The following is a 21,976-nucleotide window of genomic DNA, read 5'->3' as shown; positions in this document are numbered from 1 at the left end:
ATGTCACTAAGTATAAGTTCTAGAAAATGTTTTAATCTTGTGAGATTTTTCTGTTCTTTCACTCACATATATACACATACATCCTTTTTTGTTTGTTTGTTCTTTAGAAGAATCAAGTACCATGGGCCAGGATCAAACACTTATGGAACGTGGTGTAGAGGGTGGTGCAGCAGAAATTAATTGCAATGGAGTAATTGAAATCGTTAATTATACTGAGAACAGTAAGAATGAAACATTGAGGCTTAAAGAGGATCTGCATAATGCTAATGACTGTGATATCCAAAATTTGAAGCAGGAACCTAGTTTCCTAAGCTCCCAAAATGGAGATAGCAGCACATCTCAAGAAACAGACTCTTGTACACCTATAACCTCTGAGGTGTCAGATACCATGTTATGCCAGTCTTCCTCAACTGTAGATCAGTCATTCAGTGAACAGGACATCAGCCAGCTTCAGGAAAGCATTCGGGCAGAGCTACCCTGTGAAGATGAACAAGAGCAAGAACATAATGGACCACTGGACAACAAAGGTACCTGTGCAGATATACTTCCCCAACATTTCCCGCACAACACATTCACAAATATCTAAACCAAAAGTATCATTGTTTTTTTAACTATAGCTTTACACCAGGTGTCTCAAATTACTTTCAATATGTAGATCTGTAGCTAACTTTAAATTTTACTTGTGTACTAGGAGCACAGCATTTCACTTGTTGCCATGAGGAACTTGTGCTATTATTTAATTCTAGAAATTCAAGGTGTTACTTTGCTCTTTGTATCATTAGAGGGTTGTGGTTTTTTTTTTTTTTTTTTTTGGTAGGGATGAGGTCTCGAACTCCTGGACTCAAGTGATCCCCCTGCCTCAGCTTCCCAAAGTGCTGGCTGGAATTACATGCATCAGCCACTGTGCCTAGCCTTAGAAAATTATTGTAGGTTGCCAGTTGGGGACCTGACTGTATTACTCTTACCTTAGAAAGCTTTACTACCCTTTGAATATTTCTGTGTTCATTGAATAGTCTTACTGATGGTACCTGTTGTCTGTAGGAAAATCCACTGCTGGAAATTTTCTTGTTAATCCCCTTGAGCCAAAAAATGCAGAAAAGCTAAAGGTGAAGATTGCTGATCTTGGAAATGCCTGTTGGGTGGTAAGTTAAACTTGTCTCAGTGCTATGCATTGAAGTGGCTGGGAATTAAAGAGAATTTGGACCTAGTTACGCTAAAATAAAACATTTGTAATCCTTTGCCCAAATTGACCCTTCATATTTTAGTACATGTTTTTTTGCTTTTTTCTATTAACCATTATTTAAAAGTTCAAATATATTTATGAAAGTAGAAAGAATGGTATAATGAAACAACATATGTACATAGACAGTTATATAGATTTTAATTTAAAAATCTGCCTCCCTTTGCCAATTTTTCATTCCCCATGATGGTATTTACCTTCATATCGCTAATAAATAACATGGTTGTTGTATTCCTATTTTTTTTTTCAATTTTATGTATTATTTCTTCCTCCTGGAAAATAGGACTTATCAACCATCACTGCACCAATTCCCCATCCTCCCCAATCATACTAATTTTTGGCTAGATGATTATTATTCTATGTTTACATTATTGAGACTCTAATGCTATCTTCAGCTGAACAAAACATATATTGTAGTAGGATTCCTTTTCCTTTCTACATAACATCATGTTTCATTTGCTTTGTACTATTTATCACTTAATTCAACCCCATACTTTTACCCAGTGGTGTAAATACATGCACTTTAATGTATACATATACATTGGGTATTCTTTCAACTTCATCTTCCTAAACAGCTCTCTCCTTGAACCCAGAGTCTTCTCCTCTGTGTTCATCTGATTAGGTTGCCCTGTAGGTCTGCTACATTACTGCCATTTGGGATTTCCCTTCACCATCATTCTGGAGATTATTATTTTCTCTCTCCCTTTATATCCCATTTTCTTTGTTTCCTATCTTCTTTCTCACTTTACTTTATCGTTTTTGTGGAGTATATGCAGCCTGCAGAAGCTTCCTGTGAAAGGGTCTATGAGATTTGGGGAGGACCTTGCATGTCTGATAGTCTTTATTCTGTGTGCTGGCTGTGTGTAGAGTTCTAGGTTAAAAATTATTTTCCTTTAGAATGTTTGTTATTGCACCCTTATCTTTTAGTTTCTAGTCTTGATGCTCCTAAAGACCGATGCCATTCTGACTCTTTATCTTTGTATCATAAAGAATTTGGGTGTTTTCCCCTTGTGGAAGTCTGTAGGATCATCATTTCACAGTGATGTGCCTAGCTAGGTCTATTCTTGTCTATTATACTAAAGATTCACTGTGTACTCTCGCTATTGAAACTCTGATTCTTTGGTTTTGAATCTTTCTTGGTTGGTTTTTTTTTTAATTCTCTTTGGTCTCCCCTCTGTACTGAAATCTCATTATTCCAAATGTTAGGTCCTGTTGTCTTCTTTACCTTTCTCTTCTATTTTTTAAACATTTCCTTTTTGCTTTATTTTCTGGGAGAGTTCTCAACTTGTAGCCCTCATCATTTCTCATTTCTCCTATTATATTTTTACTTTCCAAGCACTCTTTGGTTCTCTGGTTTCTTAAAAATAGCATCCTGTTCTTGTTTCATAAAAACATCTTTTTTTAAAGTTTTTCAGAGGATATTATTTTTCCTTTTTTGACATTCTGTTCTTATATGGTGTTTATTGCCTTCTTTCTGTTTAGGATCACTAAATAGAAGAATGACCATGTGAATGAAGTACTAAAATGCTATTTGGAACGTCTGTGCCTGGGTGGATCTTGTTGATTATTCACTATAGAATGATCTATTTCAGCACTTTAATTTCATCCTCAGATGTCTAGATCTTTGGATCTTTTCTCTTAGATTTGCCATATAGTCTTCCTCAATATCCTACCCAGGAAGTAAATGCCTGGCTACCAGTGTTCTGGGAGCTAAGTTAGACAAGAAGATTGGGTGTTTCAAAATATAGTAAGGTCACTTAATTTCTTTGTTTTTAGAATGGTGTTTTTCCCTCAAGTGTGTCAGTGTCCTCCAAAGACCCTATTTTATCCACTCCAGAGAAATGGTTGGTGGAGCCAGGGAAAAAGGGCTATTAGCCAGCATCGTGCCTTGTATCCTAGAGCTCTGTTTCTTAAAAAGATGTTTTGAAACAATATTCCTGTGTTGAATCCCACTCTTACCCCTACTTCCAGAGATACCTGGTCCCACCAAATCCTGACCCTTGCGGGGAGGAGTACTGTGGTATAAATCAAAGTGCTTCTCAGCTTTCATCAACAGCAGCTTTCATGGGTCCACTAAAACATTTACCAGTGATCCTTCTGCTTTCCAACTTCTAAATGTTATTGTTCCAACTTCTTGGCCATTCTTTGTTTTGTCAGTTTAAGTCACTTCAAACTCGGTATCTGAGCCCATTGTTTTCCTGTAAAACCAAGTCTCCCCAAGTCTCTCCATCTCTTTTTGGGGGGGGGTGGCGGGGGTTGGGGTGTGTGTGTGTGTGTGTGTGTGTGTCAGTAGACAGCCAACTCTTTAGACCTCTGCCTTAAAAGTTGCTTTTGGATCTTCCCATTGTCTCCCACATAACTATTGAATTTTTAAAATTCTGCTTATTCTTGCAGTGAATGTCCTTGGATTTAACTCTTCCTTTTCCTGTTTCCACAACCATTGTTCATATTTTTATTGCCAAACCTAAATCTGGCAACCAGCAAAAAGATTATAAGAATGATGTTCTCAGATGTCATATCAGTCTTGTTAAGAGTACATTCTCTTATTCAGTAACATGCAGTGGTACTGTTATTCCTGCTAAATGAAATCCAAACACTTTAACCTAGCAATTAGCTGTATTTGTCTTTCAACAAACATACATCATTCTGTGCCTTTATTGGTGGTGTTCTCTCTACCTGGAGTATTTTTGCTCTTTTGGTCAAACTTAGTTTAGTACACTTTGGAGCCCTAGTCTATACTGGTTTTCAACCTGAAGCTTTCTCTGCCTAATTTCGCCTCTTCACAAATATTGTTCCTTGTTTTTGAATTTCAACAGCATTAGAGAATTGTCTTCTATGCTTTTCTATACATGTTTTAATATTATTTGAATTTTTTCCTGTATATGAATCCTATAGATTCTTTTTTCCTTTATTATTCATTTATTTTTTGTTATAGATTTCAAATATATACAGAAGTAGAACAGAATAATGTTCTAATTTTCTTAAAAAGAAAATAGAGGAATAGAATAATGAAATCCCATGCCATTATATTAGTGTCACCTAGCAGTAGTCAGCTTATTGCCAGTCTATTTTCATCTGTATCCCAATCCTGCCCACCTACCCCAGATTATTTTAAAGTATGTCCTGGGTATTTTATTGTCATTCATAAATATGGCTTTCTGAGAAATGATTTTTTTTAACTGTGACACAATTATCACACCTTAAAAAATTGGCAGTTCTCTAGTGTCAAATATTCAGTTTCTCCAGTTATCTTCATAAACATTTTCTTAATTTTGTATCTTTGAAACAGAATCCAAACAAAATCCATGAATGCAGAATTGCTTATACTATGAAAGTTTTTCTCTCTTTATATATTTTATTTATTAACAAAACTCTGATTGTTTTTCTGATTGTATCACCATGGTGCTTAAAATGTCCTCTGTTTCCCAAAGATTCTTGTTTGATATTAGTTCAAAGGGAGTAAGGTGGGCAGGAGAGAATGAGGACAAGAATTCTATGTAGATGGTGGTAGTGGTTATAAGATTTTTTAAACTTGAAACCTACATCTTTTATTTCCTCATAGTGAGCACATAGCAAGGAAAAGTTTGAATTGAACCTAAATTAGTGTCATTTATTTGTTGAAGTGCAATTTATTAATTTTAGACAAATGAACAACTTAATTTTTGTTTAGGGTAATAGTTGTCCATTTCTTTAAAAGCTATTGTTTTTTTCTAAATCTGTGTACTATATTAAGTTTAGAATCATTTGTTTGCAAAAATAATTTGAATAGCCATGTGTAAAGCAAAGGCTTGTTTGGAGCCAGTAGCATCAAAATTATATTTATGAAATAAGCTAAATGGTAACTTTGGTTTGGGAAAAGCTTCAGAGAATTTATTTTCATCTCCATTTATTAAGCAATCTTGTTACTTTTTAGAGTGAGTGAATTTTTGAATACTATTTTCTTCTCCATTTACTCAGCACAAGCATTTCACTGAAGATATTCAAACAAGGCAGTATCGCTCCCTGGAAGTCCTAATAGGATCTGGCTATAATACCCCTGCTGATATTTGGAGCACGGCATGCATGGTAATGTATTTTTCCCCTTAACCTTTCCTTGTTAGGTGGTGGCTACATATCTCACCCTGTTTGCCAATTTCAGTAGGCCAGCAAATTAACAAGCAGAAAAAACTTATTGCAGGTGATTCATCACAGGTACTCTCAATCCTATGTCTGGAGAGGTCTAAATTCAAAAATCTGTTATAAACATCTGGCATTCCATTTGGTTACTGCCAAGTTCCTGTTAGTTGAAGGAACCAAATATTTCTTATTGCAGGTTGTTGGGAGGAAAAATTAAAAACAACTACTATGAGGTGGTGTTGGTTTTGATTAGGAGCATACAAGTTTCCTTGCCCTTTTGGCACTGATTTATTTTCAGACCAAGAAACCCTTAAAAACTGCTTCATTCTGAACAATTCAGCAGCTCCTCAGACGTCCTTGAGACTCATGAGATGGGAAGCCCAATCATCCAGAGATTCATAAATTGCTGCTTTGTCCCTGGCAAGCAACTACTTAAGTGGTCAGATTTAGTTGATACTAAATGATTTTTTGCTAATAGCCTCATGTTAGAATGTGTTACATTGTTTCTTGAAATGGAGTATACTCTTTAAGATCTTTCCTTTCTTTTATCACAATCTGTAATAGTGTGTTTATTTGTTCACTTGTTTCTCTTTTACTATGTTATAAGCACCATGCTGTCACGAATCATGTCTGTATGTATAGCTAAGTGTCTGGATTCATTGCCTGACACATTTTCGTGGGTGCTTGCAGTGCATTTCTTAGGCTGACTGACTGCCCAGAGTTACCACAGACTTCATAGCTTAAGGGCATAGTTCCCCACAGTTGCCCTCTCTGTAGATACCAGCCACAAGTCTCGGGGTCTACAAGCCACCTGCACTTCTAACCAACTGACTATAAATGGCGGGTTTCCAGTACCTCCTCAGAAAGTGCTAAGCTTACTATATTGTATTATAACTGAGAAGGTACCAAACGTGAAGCTTCTGTGTCCTCAGGACTCATTACTCCCTGGCACACTGATGTGTATCACCAACCAGGGAAGTTCACCAAGCTTCAGGTGCCCAGGATTTATTTTATTTTATTGAGATTTCATTAATTTGGCATCATTGATTGAATCATTTGCCATGTGGTTGAGCTGGATCTTCAGCCCCTCTCCCTTGCCTAGAGGTTGGGAGGTTGGAAATCCCCAACCCTCTATTCACATGGTTGGTCTCTGCAGCATGTGCATGTCCAGCTTCCATCCTGGAACTATCTGGGGGCCCACCATGAGTCACCTTGTTAGTATAAACAGGTATGGTCCAAAGGCCCATTATGAATAAGAAAAACAGTCCTGTGGCTTGGAAATTTCAAAGATTTAGAGGCTTCCTTCCAGGAAACAAGGACAGAGACCAAACAATTTCTTTATGATACAGTAGTGCTCAGTAAATATTTGTGGGCCATCAATTGAATGAGAGAAACGTATATTCTCATTTCAATTAACATTTACTATTCACAGGCAACTCTGGGAGAAAGTTGAGAAAGAGAGGTTAGATAACAGTTCCAACCTGTTTTAGGTCATGGATTTCTTGATACCTATATTCTGAAAAACCTTGTCTTCAAAAGTAGTAGAGTTAAAACCATATTGTTAATGTGACATGATTAATAAAGCACTTTGGGTCAGGCGAGGTGGCTTATGCCTGTAATCTAGCACTTTGGGAGGCCAAGGCAGGACGATTGGTTGAGCCCAGGAGTTCGAGACCAGCCCGGACAACATAGCAAGACCTCATCTCTACAAAAAATAAAAAAAATTAGCTAGGCACATGCCTATTGTCCCAGCTGTTTGGGAGGCTGAGGCAAGTGGATTGCTTGAGCCCAGGAGTTCGGGGCTGCAGTGAGCTACTATCACAGCGCTGCACTCCAGCTTGGGTGACAAAGTGAGACCCTGTCTCCAAATAAATAAATAAACAGATTAAGGTTTTTTTTGGTATTGTTGCAGAAAATGAAAGAATATTGAAATAAAATCTCAGACTTCTTTCTTGCCACACTTTAAAGATTTGTATTTTGAGGAATGTGATTGGAGTTGATTTACTAGAGAAAATCATAAGTGATAGAGGTGCCACCAGTTACAAATATAGCTAGTTCATAGATGGCATCTAATTTATGAAAATGTGGATTCTTTAAGATGTGGTTCTTAGAAGTGTGTTAGTTTGCTACAAGAAAATGAGGACCTTGGTTTCTTTTTGTTATTCCATATTCCTATTTTGTTTAAAGGCAGTAGATCCTACTTGGTATTTAACATAGTATTTCTAAGCTCAAGCTTAAGAAGTACGGCAAAAAGATAAAGGGGAAATTAATCTTGCCTTGTAGTTCTGAACTCACTCACGTGTCAGAATTTTCTTGACCAAGCACTTATCTGACATGAGACAATATCATAAAAACTTGAACCCCTATTGTTCTCCAGATTTCTCCTATTTTGATAAGAGACTTAAAAAATGTTGCTTTAAATCTGGTCAAACTCAGAGTAAAAATAAATACTGGAGTATCAGAAGTGCCTGGAAAGATTAACCATTCCACATTTGATTTAATTAATTGATGGAAAGATTGAGACTCTACAAGGTACAGAGACAAGTTGACAGATTGCCTACCACATTAGTGATTCAATCAAAGTTAGAAGGACAGTTATGAAAAGGGAAAGGGGAAAATATCTGTGAAAAACATTAAGAATTAATAGTCACCAAACATCGGGGTCAGGACAGGTAGGACTGTAACTGGCAGGATGAGAATATTTTCCTCTCTGGCCTTTTAACATCCTCTATCTCCCCCTGTGGAGAAATATATTTATAATCCCCAGTTGTCTTCCTTTTCTGGTAAATTCCTTTCTTGAAATGATTGCTTTCTGGGACTTGTTCTTTTCCTTTTTTATCTTTTGCTCTCTGAAATTCAGGGCAGGATTTATGGGACTCCCACTCGTACTTGTGAGAGGCTCTGTGAATGCAGCTACACATACATAGGAAATGGGGTGAATTGCATATCCTTGTCCACCCCAGAAGTTGGCCCATAACTAATAGAGAGTATGATTAGGGGGAAAAAAACTAGAGAATATATAGTTGTCCCCAGTGTCCTGGGGCATTGGTTCCAGCACCCTCTGTGAATATAGAATCCATGGATGCTCAAGTACCTTATATAAATGATGTAGTATTTGTGTATAACATATTTAACCATATAGCTAATGTAAGATCATAACAGAAATGAGACATGATAGTGTATGGTTCACCACTAACAATAAGGTACTCTTCTAATGTTTCTGTAAACACTGTTTTTTTGTGTTTGTTTTTGAGACAGAGTCTCACTCTGTTGCCCGGGCTAGAGTGCCGTGGCGTCAAGCTCACAGCAACCTCGAACTCCTGGGCTTAAGCAATCCTTCTGCCTCAGCCTCCTGAGTAGCTGGGACTACAGGCATGCACCACCATGCCTGGCTAATTTTTTTTTCTATATATATAATTTTAGCTGTCCAGATCATTTCTTTCTATTTTTAGTACAAACGGGGGTCTCGCTCTTGCTCAGGCTGGTCTGGAATTCCTGACCTTGAGCGATCTTCCCACCTCGGCCTCCTCTGGTGCTAGGATTACAGGCATGAGCCGCTGTGCCGGCCTTGTAAACACTGTTATAGTGAAAAACTCAAATCCTCCCCCCCCCCTTTTTTTTTAACCCTTTGATCAGTCGTCTCCTGATTTCCCCCAGCCTCAGTAACCACCATTCTACCCTCTGCTCCTATGAGTGCAATTGTTTCAGATTACATGTACAAGTGAGAATATGCAGTATTTGTCTTTCTGTACCTGGCTTATTTCACTTAGCATAAGGTTTTCCAGTTCTGTCCATATTGTCACAAATGACTGAATTTCCTTCTTCAGTCTGAATGGTATTTCCAGTGTGTTTAGAGGTTGAGTATCCCTTACCTGAAATACTTGGGACCAGAAGTATTTCAGATTTTGGATTTTTTTCAGATTTTGGAATATTTGCAGAATACATACTGGTTAAGCATCCCTAATCTTAAAATCCAAAATTGGAAATGCCCCAGTGAGCATTTACTTGGAGCATCATGTCAGTGCTCAAAAAGTTTCACATTTTGGAGCATTTCTGATTTCAGATTTTCAGATTAGGGCTGCACAATTTATATATGCCACCTTTTTTAAAAATCCATTTATGTATTGATGGACAGTTAGGTTGATTCCATAACTTGGCTATTGTGAGTAATGCTGCAATGAACATGTAAATGCAGACAAAGTGATTTTAAATCTTTGGGTAAATACCCAAAAGTGGGATTGCTGGATCATATGGTAACTATTTTTAGTTTTTTGAAGAACTTTCATATAGTTTTCCATAATGGCTGTACAAATTTACATTTCCACCAACAGTGTATAAGTGTTCCCTTTTCTTCACATCCTCATCAACACTGAATCTTTCATCTTTTTGGTGAAAGCCATTCTGACAGTTGTGAAATGATATCTCATTGTGGCTTTAATTTGCATTTCCATATTGATTAGTGATATTGAACATTTTTTAATAGATCTGTTTGCCATTTGTATGTCTTTTAGAAAATTTTATTCAAGTCCCTTGCTCATTTTTTTTTTCCATGTTCCACATTTTATTTACATTTTAAAACTAAATTTAGGCCGGATATGGTAGCTCATGCCTATAACCCCAGCACTTCAGGAGGCCAAGGCGGGAGGATTGTTTGAGACCTGAAGTTCAGGTCCAGCCTGGGCAATACAAGACCTTATATCTTCCCCCCCCCCCCAAAAAAAACCTAACTTTAATCTCAAAATCACATGTCCATATACCTATTCCCTTTTGTTGACTTCACTTAAACTTAAATGCATGATTTGTTAAACAAAGACTGTAAACAGATATTTACTATGTGTGTTAAATGTAATACATAGGAATAGCTTTTAACAGAAGCTCATCATCCCTTCCCCAACATTTTTTCTTATAAATAAAGGTATCAAAACAATCCTGAACATATTTTTGGTACTACTAGTAGTCAAGCACCCATATCACTTCAAAAATTAACACAATTTATGACAACATTCATTGTACCTGCTACTTTAAACAATTTCAGCTGCAGCTCTTTGGCTAAGCAAGATGGATAAAGCATGCCATTTCTGGTTTTCCTTCTTGAGATTTTTACTTTTCATAAATACACATGCTTCCACTACCATCTGACACTTTTCAACATGGTTTCATCTTGTAAACCTGAATTTTATTTCAAGTACTCCAGATTTACGTTTAAATGACAGTGCCTTAACAAGACGGAAAAAATTATACTGCGGTGTTCCTCCTGTTACCTGAAAACATAATGGATATACGTATATTAAGTCTGTTCTTACAAATGTCCAGGTTGTGTTTACCAGCTGGAATTCTTTTCTTAATATGTGGATATTTTGTTGTGTGATATTTAATCAAGACATTAACATGAGTAGAAGATTGTTGATTTAAGACAAGTTTGAGATCCACTAAAATTAATTGTTGTACGTTTGTCTTTCTGGTGGCTGTGGAAACTTCATATTTTCTTTGGACATCATTAGACATTTTAACTCTTGAAATACGACTTTAATGCTGTATGAATTTTGCCATTTTGCTCTCACTGGTATGCTCCATGCATCCATCCGTCATCCCACTGGAATTATTTATTCCATTAATGTTAATTTTTGTTACAAATCTAACTGATGGAGGAGCTTCTGTGTATTTAGGTCCACATTCTATTTTCAGGCTATGTATTCTGTTTTCATAATTTGTCCTTGGTGGCCCAATAATCATACCTGTCCACCTTGTAAATGTCATATCTTCATCATCTTCAAGGCCCCAGCTAACTGTACTGTCGCCTACTCCTTTTGTTCCTTCAACTTCTTCCAACAAGTGACCATTATGAGTAACTCTAACTCCCATGGAGACCACCATCTTCTGCAGCCTGAAACCCTTGCCCATTTTTAATTGTTTCTTTTTTCTTGTTATTGAGTTCTTTCAGTTCCTTATATATTTCAGATATCAACCCCTACTGGATGTATAGCATGCAAATATTTTCTCCCAATCTATAGGTTATCTCTTCACACTATTGTTTCTTTTGTTGTGCAGAGCTTTTTAGTTTGATGTAATCCCATTTGTCTATATTTGCTTTATTTGCCTGAGCTTTTGGGGTCAAATCCAAAAACTCATTGCCCCTACCAATGACTTGTGATTTTCCCCTTCTGTTTTCTTCTAGTAGTTTTTCAGTATCAGATCTTACATTTAAGTCTTTAATCCATTTTGAGTTGGTTTTAGTATATGGGGTAATATGAGGGTCAAATTTCTTTCTTCTGCATGTGTATATCCAACACCATCTGTTTTTTGTTTGTTTGGTTGGTTGGTTGGTTGGTTTTTTTTTTTTTTTTTTTTGAGACAGAGTCTCACTCTGTTGCCCAGGCTAGAGTGCCGTGGTGTCAGCCTCGCTCACTGCAACCTCAAATTCCGGGGTCAAGTGATCCTCCTGCCCTCAGCCTCCCGAGTAGCTGGGACTACAGGCATGTGCCACCATGCCCGGCTAATTTTTTCTATATATATTTTTAGTTGTCCAGCTAATTTCTTTCTATTTTTAGTATAGACGAGGTCTCGCTCTTGCTCAGGCTGGTCTTGAACTCCTGACCTTGAGCCATCCTCCCACCTTGGCCTCCCAGAGTGCTAGGATTACAGGCGTGAGCCACCACACCTGCCCTTACACCATCTGTTGAAAAGACTATCCTTCTCCCATTGTGTATTCTTGGCCACTTTTGTCAAAAATCAATTGACCGTACATGTGTGGCTTCATTTCTGGGCTATATTATTTTGTGTCTATTTTTTGCCAGTACCATGCTGTTTAAATTACTATAGCTTTCTAGTATAGTTTGAAATTAGGTAGTATGATGCTCATGCCTTCAGCTTTGTTCTTTTTGCTCATGATTGCCTTTGCTATTTGGGATTTGGGGGGGAGGGCGGGGGGTTGTTTTTTTGTTTTTTTGTGGTTCCATATGAATCTCAGGGTTGTTTTTTCTATTTCTGTGAAAAATGACGTGAATTCTGATAGGAATTACATTGAATCTGTAGACCTGTTTGGGTAGTATGGACATTTTAAAAGTATTAAATCTTCCAGTGCATGAACACAGGCTATCTTTTCATTTATTTGTGCCGTCTTCAGTTTCTTTCATCATTGCTTTATAGTTTTGTGTCTTAAGCATTTTATTTTTTGGTAGCTATTGTAAATGGGATTGTTCTCTTGACTTTTTTGGATAGTTTCTTGTTAGCACATAAAAATGCGGCTGATTTTTGTGTGTTGATTTTGTTTTTTTAATCCTGCAACTTTATTTGTTTATTCAGATGGTTTGTTGGTGGAGTCTATAGGGTTTTCTATGTATGATATTATGTTATCAGCAAACAGTGATAGTTTCACTTCTTCCTTTCCTATTTGGATGCCTTTTATTTCTTTCTCTTGCCTAATCACTCTGTCAAAGGCTTTTAACATGATGTTGAATAGAAGTGGAGAGAGTGGGCATCCTTGTCTTTGTCCAGATATTAGAGGAAAAGCTTTCAGTTTTTCACCAATGAGTATAATGTTAGCGGTGGTCTTGTCGTATGTGGCCTTTATTGTGTTGAGGGCACATTCCTTCTATGCCTAATTTGGTAAGAGTTTTTATCATAGAAGGATATTGAATTTTGTTACATGGATTTTCTACATCTAATGAGATGATCATATGGTTTTTGTCCTTCATTCTCTTAATGTGATATGTCATGTATTGATTTGCATGTATTGAACCATCCTTACATCCCAGGGATAAATTCCACTTGGTCATGTGGATGATCCTGCTAATGTGTTGTCAAATTGGGTTTGCTAGTGTTTTGTTGAGGATTTTTGCATCTGTGTTTATCAAGGATATTGACCTACAGTTTTCTTTCCTTATAGTGTCCTTGTCTGGCTTTGGTATCAGGGTAATCCTGGCCTCATAAAAAGAATTTAGAAGTATTCGCTTCCTTTTTTTTTTTGAAGAGTTTGAGAAGGATTGGTATTAGTTCTTCTTTAGATGTTTGGTAGAATTCAGCAGTGAAGCTCCATCCCAGGTTCTGGGCTTTTCCTTGATGGAAGACTTTTTATTATTGATTTAATCTCCTTACTTGTTATTGGTCTGTTCAGGTTTTTCTATTTCTTTGTGATTCAGCCTTGGCAGGTTACATTGTCTAGGAATTTTTCCATTCCTCCTAGGTTATCCAATTTGTTGGCATGTAATTATTCATAGTAGTCTCATGATCCTTTATGTTTCTGTGGTATCAGTTGCAATGTCTCCTCTTTGATTTCTGATTTTATTTGAGTCTTCCCTTAGTCTGGCTAAAGATTGTTGATTTTTTTATTTGTTTTAGAGACAGGGTCACTTTGTCATCCAGGCTGGAGTGCAGTGACACAATTGGAGCTCACTGTAACCTCAAAGTCCTGGACTCAGGTGATCTTCCCACCTCAGCCTCCTGAGTGGCTAGGAATACAGGCACGTGGCATCATACCTGGCTAATGTTTTAATTTTTTGTGGAGACAAGATCTTGTCAAGTTGTCCAGGCTGGTCACGAACTCTTAGCCTCAAGCAATCCTCCTGCCTCCCAAAGGGGCTGGAGTTACAGGCATGAGCCACCGTGTCCAGCCAAATTTTATTAGATCATTAAATATGAAATGTCCTATTTCGAATCAGAAGTATAGTTTATTATATTTCAAACAAGAAGCAATCCAGTTAATCAAAGTATGCGCCTAAACTATTGACATAGTTTTGCCATCTTAACGGTAACTTGTTTATGTCAGCAGGAAACAAGCCTGGAGAGCAAGTGGCTATCAAATTGCCAAAGCTGTTTTCCACAGCTTGTTGAGAATGGAATATTTTTAAGTGTACAGTTTAGTACTGTTAACTATATTTGCATTTTTGCACAATATATCTTTAAAACTTTATCTTCCAAAACTGAAACTCTACACCCATTGAACGAATCCTCATTTCCCTTTTCTCCCAGTCCCTGGCAACTTCTTTCCTTTCTTTTAAACAGACTTTATTGTTCCAGCATCTAGCTCTACTCCGGAATTTTGCTTCCCTCTGATAGAAATTGTTGAAGATAGGAAATTTGAATTGTCTTTTAATACCTTTTCTCCAGAATAACACTCTCAGCACTTCAGCCCTTCCTAATGTTGTCAGACCTGAGATCAAGATAAGGGCCCTTAAGTTAGTACACTGAGCACATCTGCAGCTTCAGGTCTCTGCAGGGGAGGAAGCAACAGGACTCCGCGCCGACTTGTCTTCCTCACTGTGTAAGACAACAAAATGGCCAGCCCATTGATACAGATGAGGGATAGGTTATCTTAGAGAAACAGCTCTTACCAAGAAGTCCTCATTTTCTGTTGGGTAATCACTGCATGGCACTTTGACCACACATCCATGTTGCCATGAAATGCTAGGTTGCCTTTTAAGCTGTGTTAGTATTCCTTTCTGCTACCTAGCTTTTACAAGTTATTCCTGGATCTGAATATATTAGTCTGTTTAAGTTGTCATTTTTTAAATTTTTCCATGCATTTCATGCTATTTTCTGGAGCTATTTTTCTCAAAGGTGATACTATTGAGAAAGTTGAGGAAAGATGGTACACTGGATTTTTTTTTTTAATAGACTTTGTTTTTAAAGTGGTTTTAGGTTCACAGCAACATTGAACAAAAAGTACATAGAGTTCTCATGTACCACCACCACCCCCCACCCCGCGCAACACACAGAGCCTTCCCCACTATTAATATACTGCTCCAGAGTGGTACGTTTGTTTCAAACGATGAGCCTGTATTGACACATCATCACCCAAAGTCCATAGTTTATGTTTGGGTTAATTCTTGGTTTTGTACCTTTTATGGGTTCGACAAATTGATGACACATATCTGCTATTACAGCATCACAGAGAGTAGTTTCACTGCCCTAAAACTCCTCTTTGCTCTGCCTATTCATCCCTCCCCTCCCCCAGCCCCTGGCAGCCACGGATCTTTTTACTATCTCCATAATGTCGTATAGTTGGAATCATATAGTATGTAGCCTTTATAGATTGGCGTCTTTAACTTAGTAATAGGCATTTAAGGTTCTTCATGTCTTTTCATGGCTTAACAGCTCATTTCTTTTTAGCTCTGAAGAATATTCCATTGTCTTGATGTTTTACTACACTGGCATTTTTATTTTTATTTTATTTTTTTTGGGACAGAGTCTCACTCTGTTGCCCAGGCTAGAGTGCTGTGGCGTCAGCCTAGCTCACAGCAACCTCAAACTCCTGGGCTCGAGCAATCCTCCTGCCTCAGCCTCCCGAGTAGCTGGGACTACAGGCATGTACCACCATGCCCGGTTAATTTTTTCTATATATATATATGTTTTTAGCTGTCCGTATAATTTCTTTCTATTTTTAGTATAGACGAGGTCTCGCTCTTGCTCAGGCTGGTCTCGAACTCCTGACCTCGAGCGATCCGCCCGCCTCGGCCTCCCAGAGTGCTAGGATTACAGGCGTGAGCCACCGCCGCCCGGCCTGCCTTTCCTTTTGGCTACAGTTTTCTCATGTGTAAAAAGAGGGTGTTCCAACTAGGTGTTTTCTAATCTAGAGCTCCTGCTCATTTTCAGTAGTTTTTTTCTATTACTTGTAAAATTTTAACCACTAGGAACTACCAAGTTCTCTAAGAGATGTAAGTACCTGCCTAAAAAATTTTAGAAATTTAGGAATCACTCTGAATTGTATAATATCTGTATACTTTTTTTTAAAGAGACGGAGTCTTGCTATGTTGCCTGGGCTAGAGTACAGTGGCTATTCACTGGCACCATCATGGTACACCAGAGCCTCAACTGCCTAGCCTCAAGAAATCCTCTTGCCTCAGCCTCCCAAGTAGTTGGGACTACAGGCACACACCACTGTGCCTGGCTCTGTAGTTTTTTAAGCTTTAATTTCAGTATCTTTACTAAACTTCCATATATGAGACCTTGACATTTTTTACAAGTATTGGTTTCAGAGAAGATTAATAAATTTTGATGAATAAGAATAATTTCTTTCTGTGCTGTTCTGGTACTATAAACCTCAGGATAGTTCAGAGTAGAATAAGTATTTGCTCTATCAGTGTGGTTCAATTTCATAATGAAGTTATGGAGTATAAAACAAGCTATGCCTAGCATCCCTGACATTTTACAAGTAAGTATTTGATTCCTGTAACTACCCTGAAACTTCTGGTTTTATAGCTTCACTTTGAATGATAGTACAGCCAGGTAATACAGTTTTGAGAAAGGCTGTTATATCATGAAACTATAGAAACTGACATTGGTGAGCCACCAAGACCTAAACTTAGGTCTAAATTGAGAATATGCCCTGACTATAAATCCTTCATCCTGTAGTTCTTGAGATTTTCTGGACTACTTGGTACTATTGATTCAATCAAAATGACCTATGACTAGCTTATAAATGTACTTTCATGTCAATAAGGTCATTTTTAAAACTGCCATATCAGTTTTGAAAATTCTATCTGTAATCAGTGAGATATTTATGTAGCCCCATTTCCTGGATACTATCCTTCCATACTGCTTGGCATTAATTCCAAAGGAAATCATCTCTTAAGACCCTCTCAAACACTGACTGTTTGCAAGAGGTTTTTCTCTTGTAGGAGACATGTTCTTTTCTTTTCCTGGTTGGGGGCTGCTGAGCTGCTGGTCATATGGAATAGAGTGACTCTTGACTCCATTTACACTTAATCTTTTTTGATTTCCTGTAGACCTAGGAATTGGGACTTCTCCATCTGGGACAGTTTAGAGAGTACTTTCCACGTAAGAATTAAGAGTGTACTTGTTGTCCAACACTAAAGAGTTACAGGTGGATACCCGACTTTTTGGTTTTGATTTTGGGTACAGAATCTCAGTTTCTAGCCATGTTAAATTATAATGTAAGAAAGATTTGGTTTTTTTCATGAATAATAACTTAGAATCACCTTAATATCCAGGTGTGCCCCTTTCTGACCAAAAAGAGAAACTCGAAAGGGCTAAATTGCTGAGTTTTAGAGTGGGTTTTTTTTTTTGTTTGTTTGTTTTGTTTTGTTTTGTTTTGGCGTGGAATAACCCATATGTTGGTATCAACTGAGTTTTTGCTGTTTTCTCCATTTTATTAAGATACAGATGAGGAAGGAAAGCTCTTTAGGAATAATCTTAGACATTTAAAAAAATAATCGGAAGGTTTTCCTAAGGGAAAAAAATTACTTAATATTTAGTTAAAAGCTTTCCAAAGTCCTTTTCTTTGATGCTTTCATATGCTGTTCTCTTTTGCTTAGGCCTTTGAACTGGCCACAGGTGATTATTTGTTTGAACCTCATTCAGGGGAAGAATACACTCGAGATGAAGGTAAGTCCCTTGACCACCACGGATGTTTGTGTGTGGTAGTTAACGTCCCACATGCGGCTAACATCATTTGTTAGTACTGAAGAGCCTTAGTCCTACTGGTGTGCGGAGTATATATAAATCCCAAAAAAGATAGAAATATAAAAGGTATTTTATACTAGGCATTTAGATATACTAACTAGATGGTTTATAAAGGTTATTAAAGAGCTCTATGAGAGTATTTAAAGAAAAGGCCACAGTTGGTTGAACTAAAACTTCCATCTGCCAGGCAGTTTTTTCTTCAACATCAGTTATCCTCCTTTCTGTATATATCAATGATTCATTCATTATCCAGTTTGAATTTACTTGCTTATCAACTTATTGCTTAGTTATGCTTTCAACTTCATTTGGAAGTCAATAATTTTAATATCCAAACACTACTTGAATGCAGAGACTATATCTTATTTATATAAATTCTGCAACATTTAGCATTCTTTTTCCTCTTTCTGAAAATTAAAGCTGTAATAGTTTCCTTTTTAAATGATACTGACATTTAGAATTTCATTTTAAAACAAAGTACAATAGATTTACATTTTGTGGTAGCCAATAGAAAAGCCCAAGGTGTCAGTTACTTCAGCTGAGTAGCTGTGAAAACAGACAGCTGTACATGTGTGATCGTTCTGTCATGGTGGCGTCTGAATAACTAGATGAGTTAATATTTTGAATGAAAAAATGTTTTACCTTTTCTGTACGGTTGAGGCAGCTTTTGTTTTGTTTGTAGGATTAATGAGGATTATTTTGAAAGATCACTAGCAGCATGCCTTCCCAATGTGGAGAATATGTTCTGTTCTTTCCTTGCTTTCCTTGAGTCTTTGGAAAATTAGGTTTTGTGCTCTGTGGAATCAAGAGTGTTCTCTCTCAAAAATGTGGTCCCCTGGGGTATTAATAGGCAGTGTTAGTAGGGTGTGCTAATATTCCTCACAAATACTGTTTGGAAAATGCTATGCTAACTAATTCCTATGATTGCCTATTTTGATAGGTGTAGTTTAGACATGTTTCATATGTATAAGCCCTATGTTAGAAGATATTATAATTACTTCCCGTGTACATACTTGATTTTCCCTATTCTCTGCTTCTTATCTTTTTGGATTATAAGTTTGAGGTTATAGGCTTACAATGTTTTAGAAATGCTGTACTATATTTGTTTAGAAGGTAATTAATTTTTTTCTCTATACTTCCCTAGACTTTCCATAAATATTAGTGTATGGTACAGAACACATATAGTGGCTAGATTTGTATAAAATAGGACCTCATGCTACCAAACCTGAAAATTGAAATATATATGAAAAGTCCCAAATAAGGGGACATGGGAGAACCGTCTTCTGTAGAGATTTAAATCCTAATTTAATCCTTCGTGTCCCAGTCAATACTAATAGTCCTTAGAGCAAACCTTAACCTCCCTGTTCTATTCTACTGCAGTTTGGCCTGTAGGAGCAGGAAAAAGCAAACCCTTACCTCCTGACAAATGTACGCATAGTTTGTTATAAGTCATAGTAGTACTGGAGCCGGAGTAGAATGTCCTCTATTGTTAACATTCCATAGCCCTAACTACTGGGATAACACTTAATAATTTTGGTTATGAAGTATATTAATCCTGTAATTAATTGATAAGCCAGAGTTAGGTTGCTACAATTAAATATAAAATAATGATTTCAAGGGAATTCCATGATATAAGAAAAATATTAAAAGAACCAATACTATACTTAGAAATTTATAGTAAGAGAAGCTATAGTCTAATTTTTATTCCTTGATATTCTCATTTTGGTTGTTGTTAATGGTAATTTATATGAAGACATTTATTTGCAGGTCATGCCTAAAATTGGCAGAAATTTCTTAGCATCCAGGTACTTGTTACCAAACCATAAATTCAGTCAAAACTGCTGAAAGGTTGTAGTGAAGTCATGAATATAAAGTCCTTTTTAAATTACATCACTGGCATTTTTACATGAAAAGGAGATACTAGCTGAGAGCTTCACAAATTCCCAGATAATATGGATGTCTCTAGCACGTTATTTCCCCTGTGAGATACATAACTGGAAATATTTAAATGACTCCTTTTAACCTTAATGATTCTCTAACTACATTATTAAAGGTTTTTTTTTAATAAAGCTTTTTTAATGGTTAGAAGCCATTTTTTTTAAAAAAACCTCTTCATATTCTTAGTTGATAGAATCACCAGCAGAGTGAAAAAGGCAGAAGAGCTGCCTGGAGGTGTGAGTACTGGCTGACCCAGGCTTCCCTCCTGACTAAGAGACTCACTTCCCTGGCAGTGCTCACAGTCCATATTCATGCTATGACAGTTATGTCATTATATGACTTGGACATTTTGATGGCTTACAGATAGTCAAGTAGCTATACTTTTAAATCTTTGTGTTAATTTTTACCTTTTAAAAAGTGATTTTAGAAAAAAAGCTCCAGACAAGACATGATAGGTGTTGGTTTACATTTGAGTTCTATCTTATATTAGCCCTGAAGTTTCAAGTAGGCCATTTATTCTCAGGTTCCATTTTCTCATCTTTAAAAAGGGGTTTTAATCTTTGGCCTGTTTTACAGAGTGATTATAAAAACTCAAATAGTCATATGTGAATGCTTTGTCATGAACATTCTTATGTAAGATGATACTTTTATTGCTTGAAGTCCAGAACAGTATCATAAATAAATAAGAGTTCTAGAATGACTAAAGCATATTGGGATGTTTTTTGCCTTACCTAAAAAACATACCTAAACCCAGATATATAGACAAAATAGAAGTAAAGGTGTAAATAAGCCTCCATAATCCAAAATGGGACTTGCCAGCTACCATCAGGTGATCCACCATCTGAAATAACGCTTGGCCTTCCCAGTCTTCTCTTGAGTATCCTGGGTTTTATTTGTAGTTACTTTTAAACAGCTAGTCCTTGAAAAAGCTATTCATAGAAAAACCTCTTTTACAGCTTGTCCTTGATCCTGTTCTTCTTACCATTCTATTTTAGACCACATTGCATACATTATAGAGCTGATAGGCAGAATTCCAAGACGCTTTGCCCTCGGTGGGAAGTATTCACAGGACTTCTTCAATCGCAGAGGTAGTATTGTTAACATGAGTTTTCATCTAGGCTCCAGAGATACAACTTCAGGAAGCAGAGCATTCACACCAAGATTGTTTTTAGTTACCACTGAAAGTCCCACTGGAGTGGACGCCTGATTTTTTATGATTTTGTGGCTTTTCCAGTAGTAGGATGGAGTCCTCCTTTCCCATTTAGGACAGAAAGCAAGCCTGAGATGCTTTACAAAGAGTTGTGCATGCTACTCTTTCTGCCATTGTCTAAAGCTGCATTTGTTACTCCTGTTACGTATGTCTTTTTTTCCCTTCTCTTGAAATGTTTGAAAAATACAGATCACATTGCATTGATCATAGAACTTCTGGGGAAGGTGCCTCGCAAGCTCATTGTGGCAGGAAAATATTCCAAGGAATTTTTCACCAAAAAAGGTAAAATAAATGTGTTTGTTCCCAGACATTAGGGGTGCAAAGGTGTTTAAAAATAAAGAGGTGAGTTACACGTTCCCAACTTCCTCCAGAAGGATACCTGCCTTGAATGTTGAAGCGTGACTTAGCAGAGAGGTCAAAGAGTATGGTCAAGAGCAGGGACTGGAGCCCAGGCTGTCAAATCCTGCCTGCTTCACTAGCTGTATAACCTTTGACATAAGCTCACTGTGCCTCAATTTGTTCATTTCTAAATGGGGATGATAAGAAGGTATATTTCATATTAAATTATTAATATGCGTATAGTGTCTGACACATAGTTGGTTGATTGCTTCAACTATAGCACTTTTGAAAAATGGGCAAATTTTTGCAAATGGCATTAGGTCTAAGAACTGCCTCTACCAAAGGGCAAGAAGTTTAATTTAAGGTTCTTATGGGCAAGGACTACTTCTCACTCATCTTTGTATCCCGGTGACACCTAACAGTCACCAATCACTCAAAACATATGAGTCACACAAAGTAACTTTACACTTTTCAGTTTTATAACTTTATGTTATTAGTTACTAATGAAAGGAACAAAGATAAAACTCCCACTTCAGCCATTTGACTGGAATAATGTGTTTCTTATGCATTCCAAATAAAACTGAAATGTGAAAACCTGACCAAGAAGGATCTAGAAAACTGGCCTTTTTTTCCACATTGTGCCATGGTTCCCCTTTTCCTCACAACCTCTGCACAAGTGTAAAGAAAAATGAATTTTCTCAACTCTTAACAGGAGC

At 37.0% G+C, this 21,976-nt stretch overlaps 1 protein-coding gene and 1 pseudogene across 1 annotated transcript in view; one reads left to right on the top strand and one right to left on the bottom strand.

Moving 5' to 3' along the window:
• The window catches only part of SRPK1 (SRSF protein kinase 1), a 75,927-nt gene that overhangs the window by 50,343 nt on the left and 3,608 nt on the right, over nucleotides 1-21,976 (top strand). The window contains 5 exon segments of the mRNA XM_045543593.1: nucleotides 108-527; nucleotides 1,042-1,142; nucleotides 5,198-5,305; nucleotides 17,629-17,698; nucleotides 21,111-21,203. Coding sequence (XP_045399549.1) covers nucleotides 108-527; nucleotides 1,042-1,142; nucleotides 5,198-5,305; nucleotides 17,629-17,698; nucleotides 21,111-21,203 — 792 coding nt within the window.
• Nucleotides 10,792-11,230, bottom strand: LOC123632866 (annotated as a pseudogene).

Source organism: Lemur catta, chromosome 2 (genome assembly GCF_020740605.2).
Source record: "Lemur catta isolate mLemCat1 chromosome 2, mLemCat1.pri, whole genome shotgun sequence".
Taxonomy (NCBI): domain Eukaryota; kingdom Metazoa; phylum Chordata; class Mammalia; order Primates; family Lemuridae; genus Lemur; species Lemur catta.
This window is presented reverse-complemented; position numbering and strand designations above follow the sequence as displayed.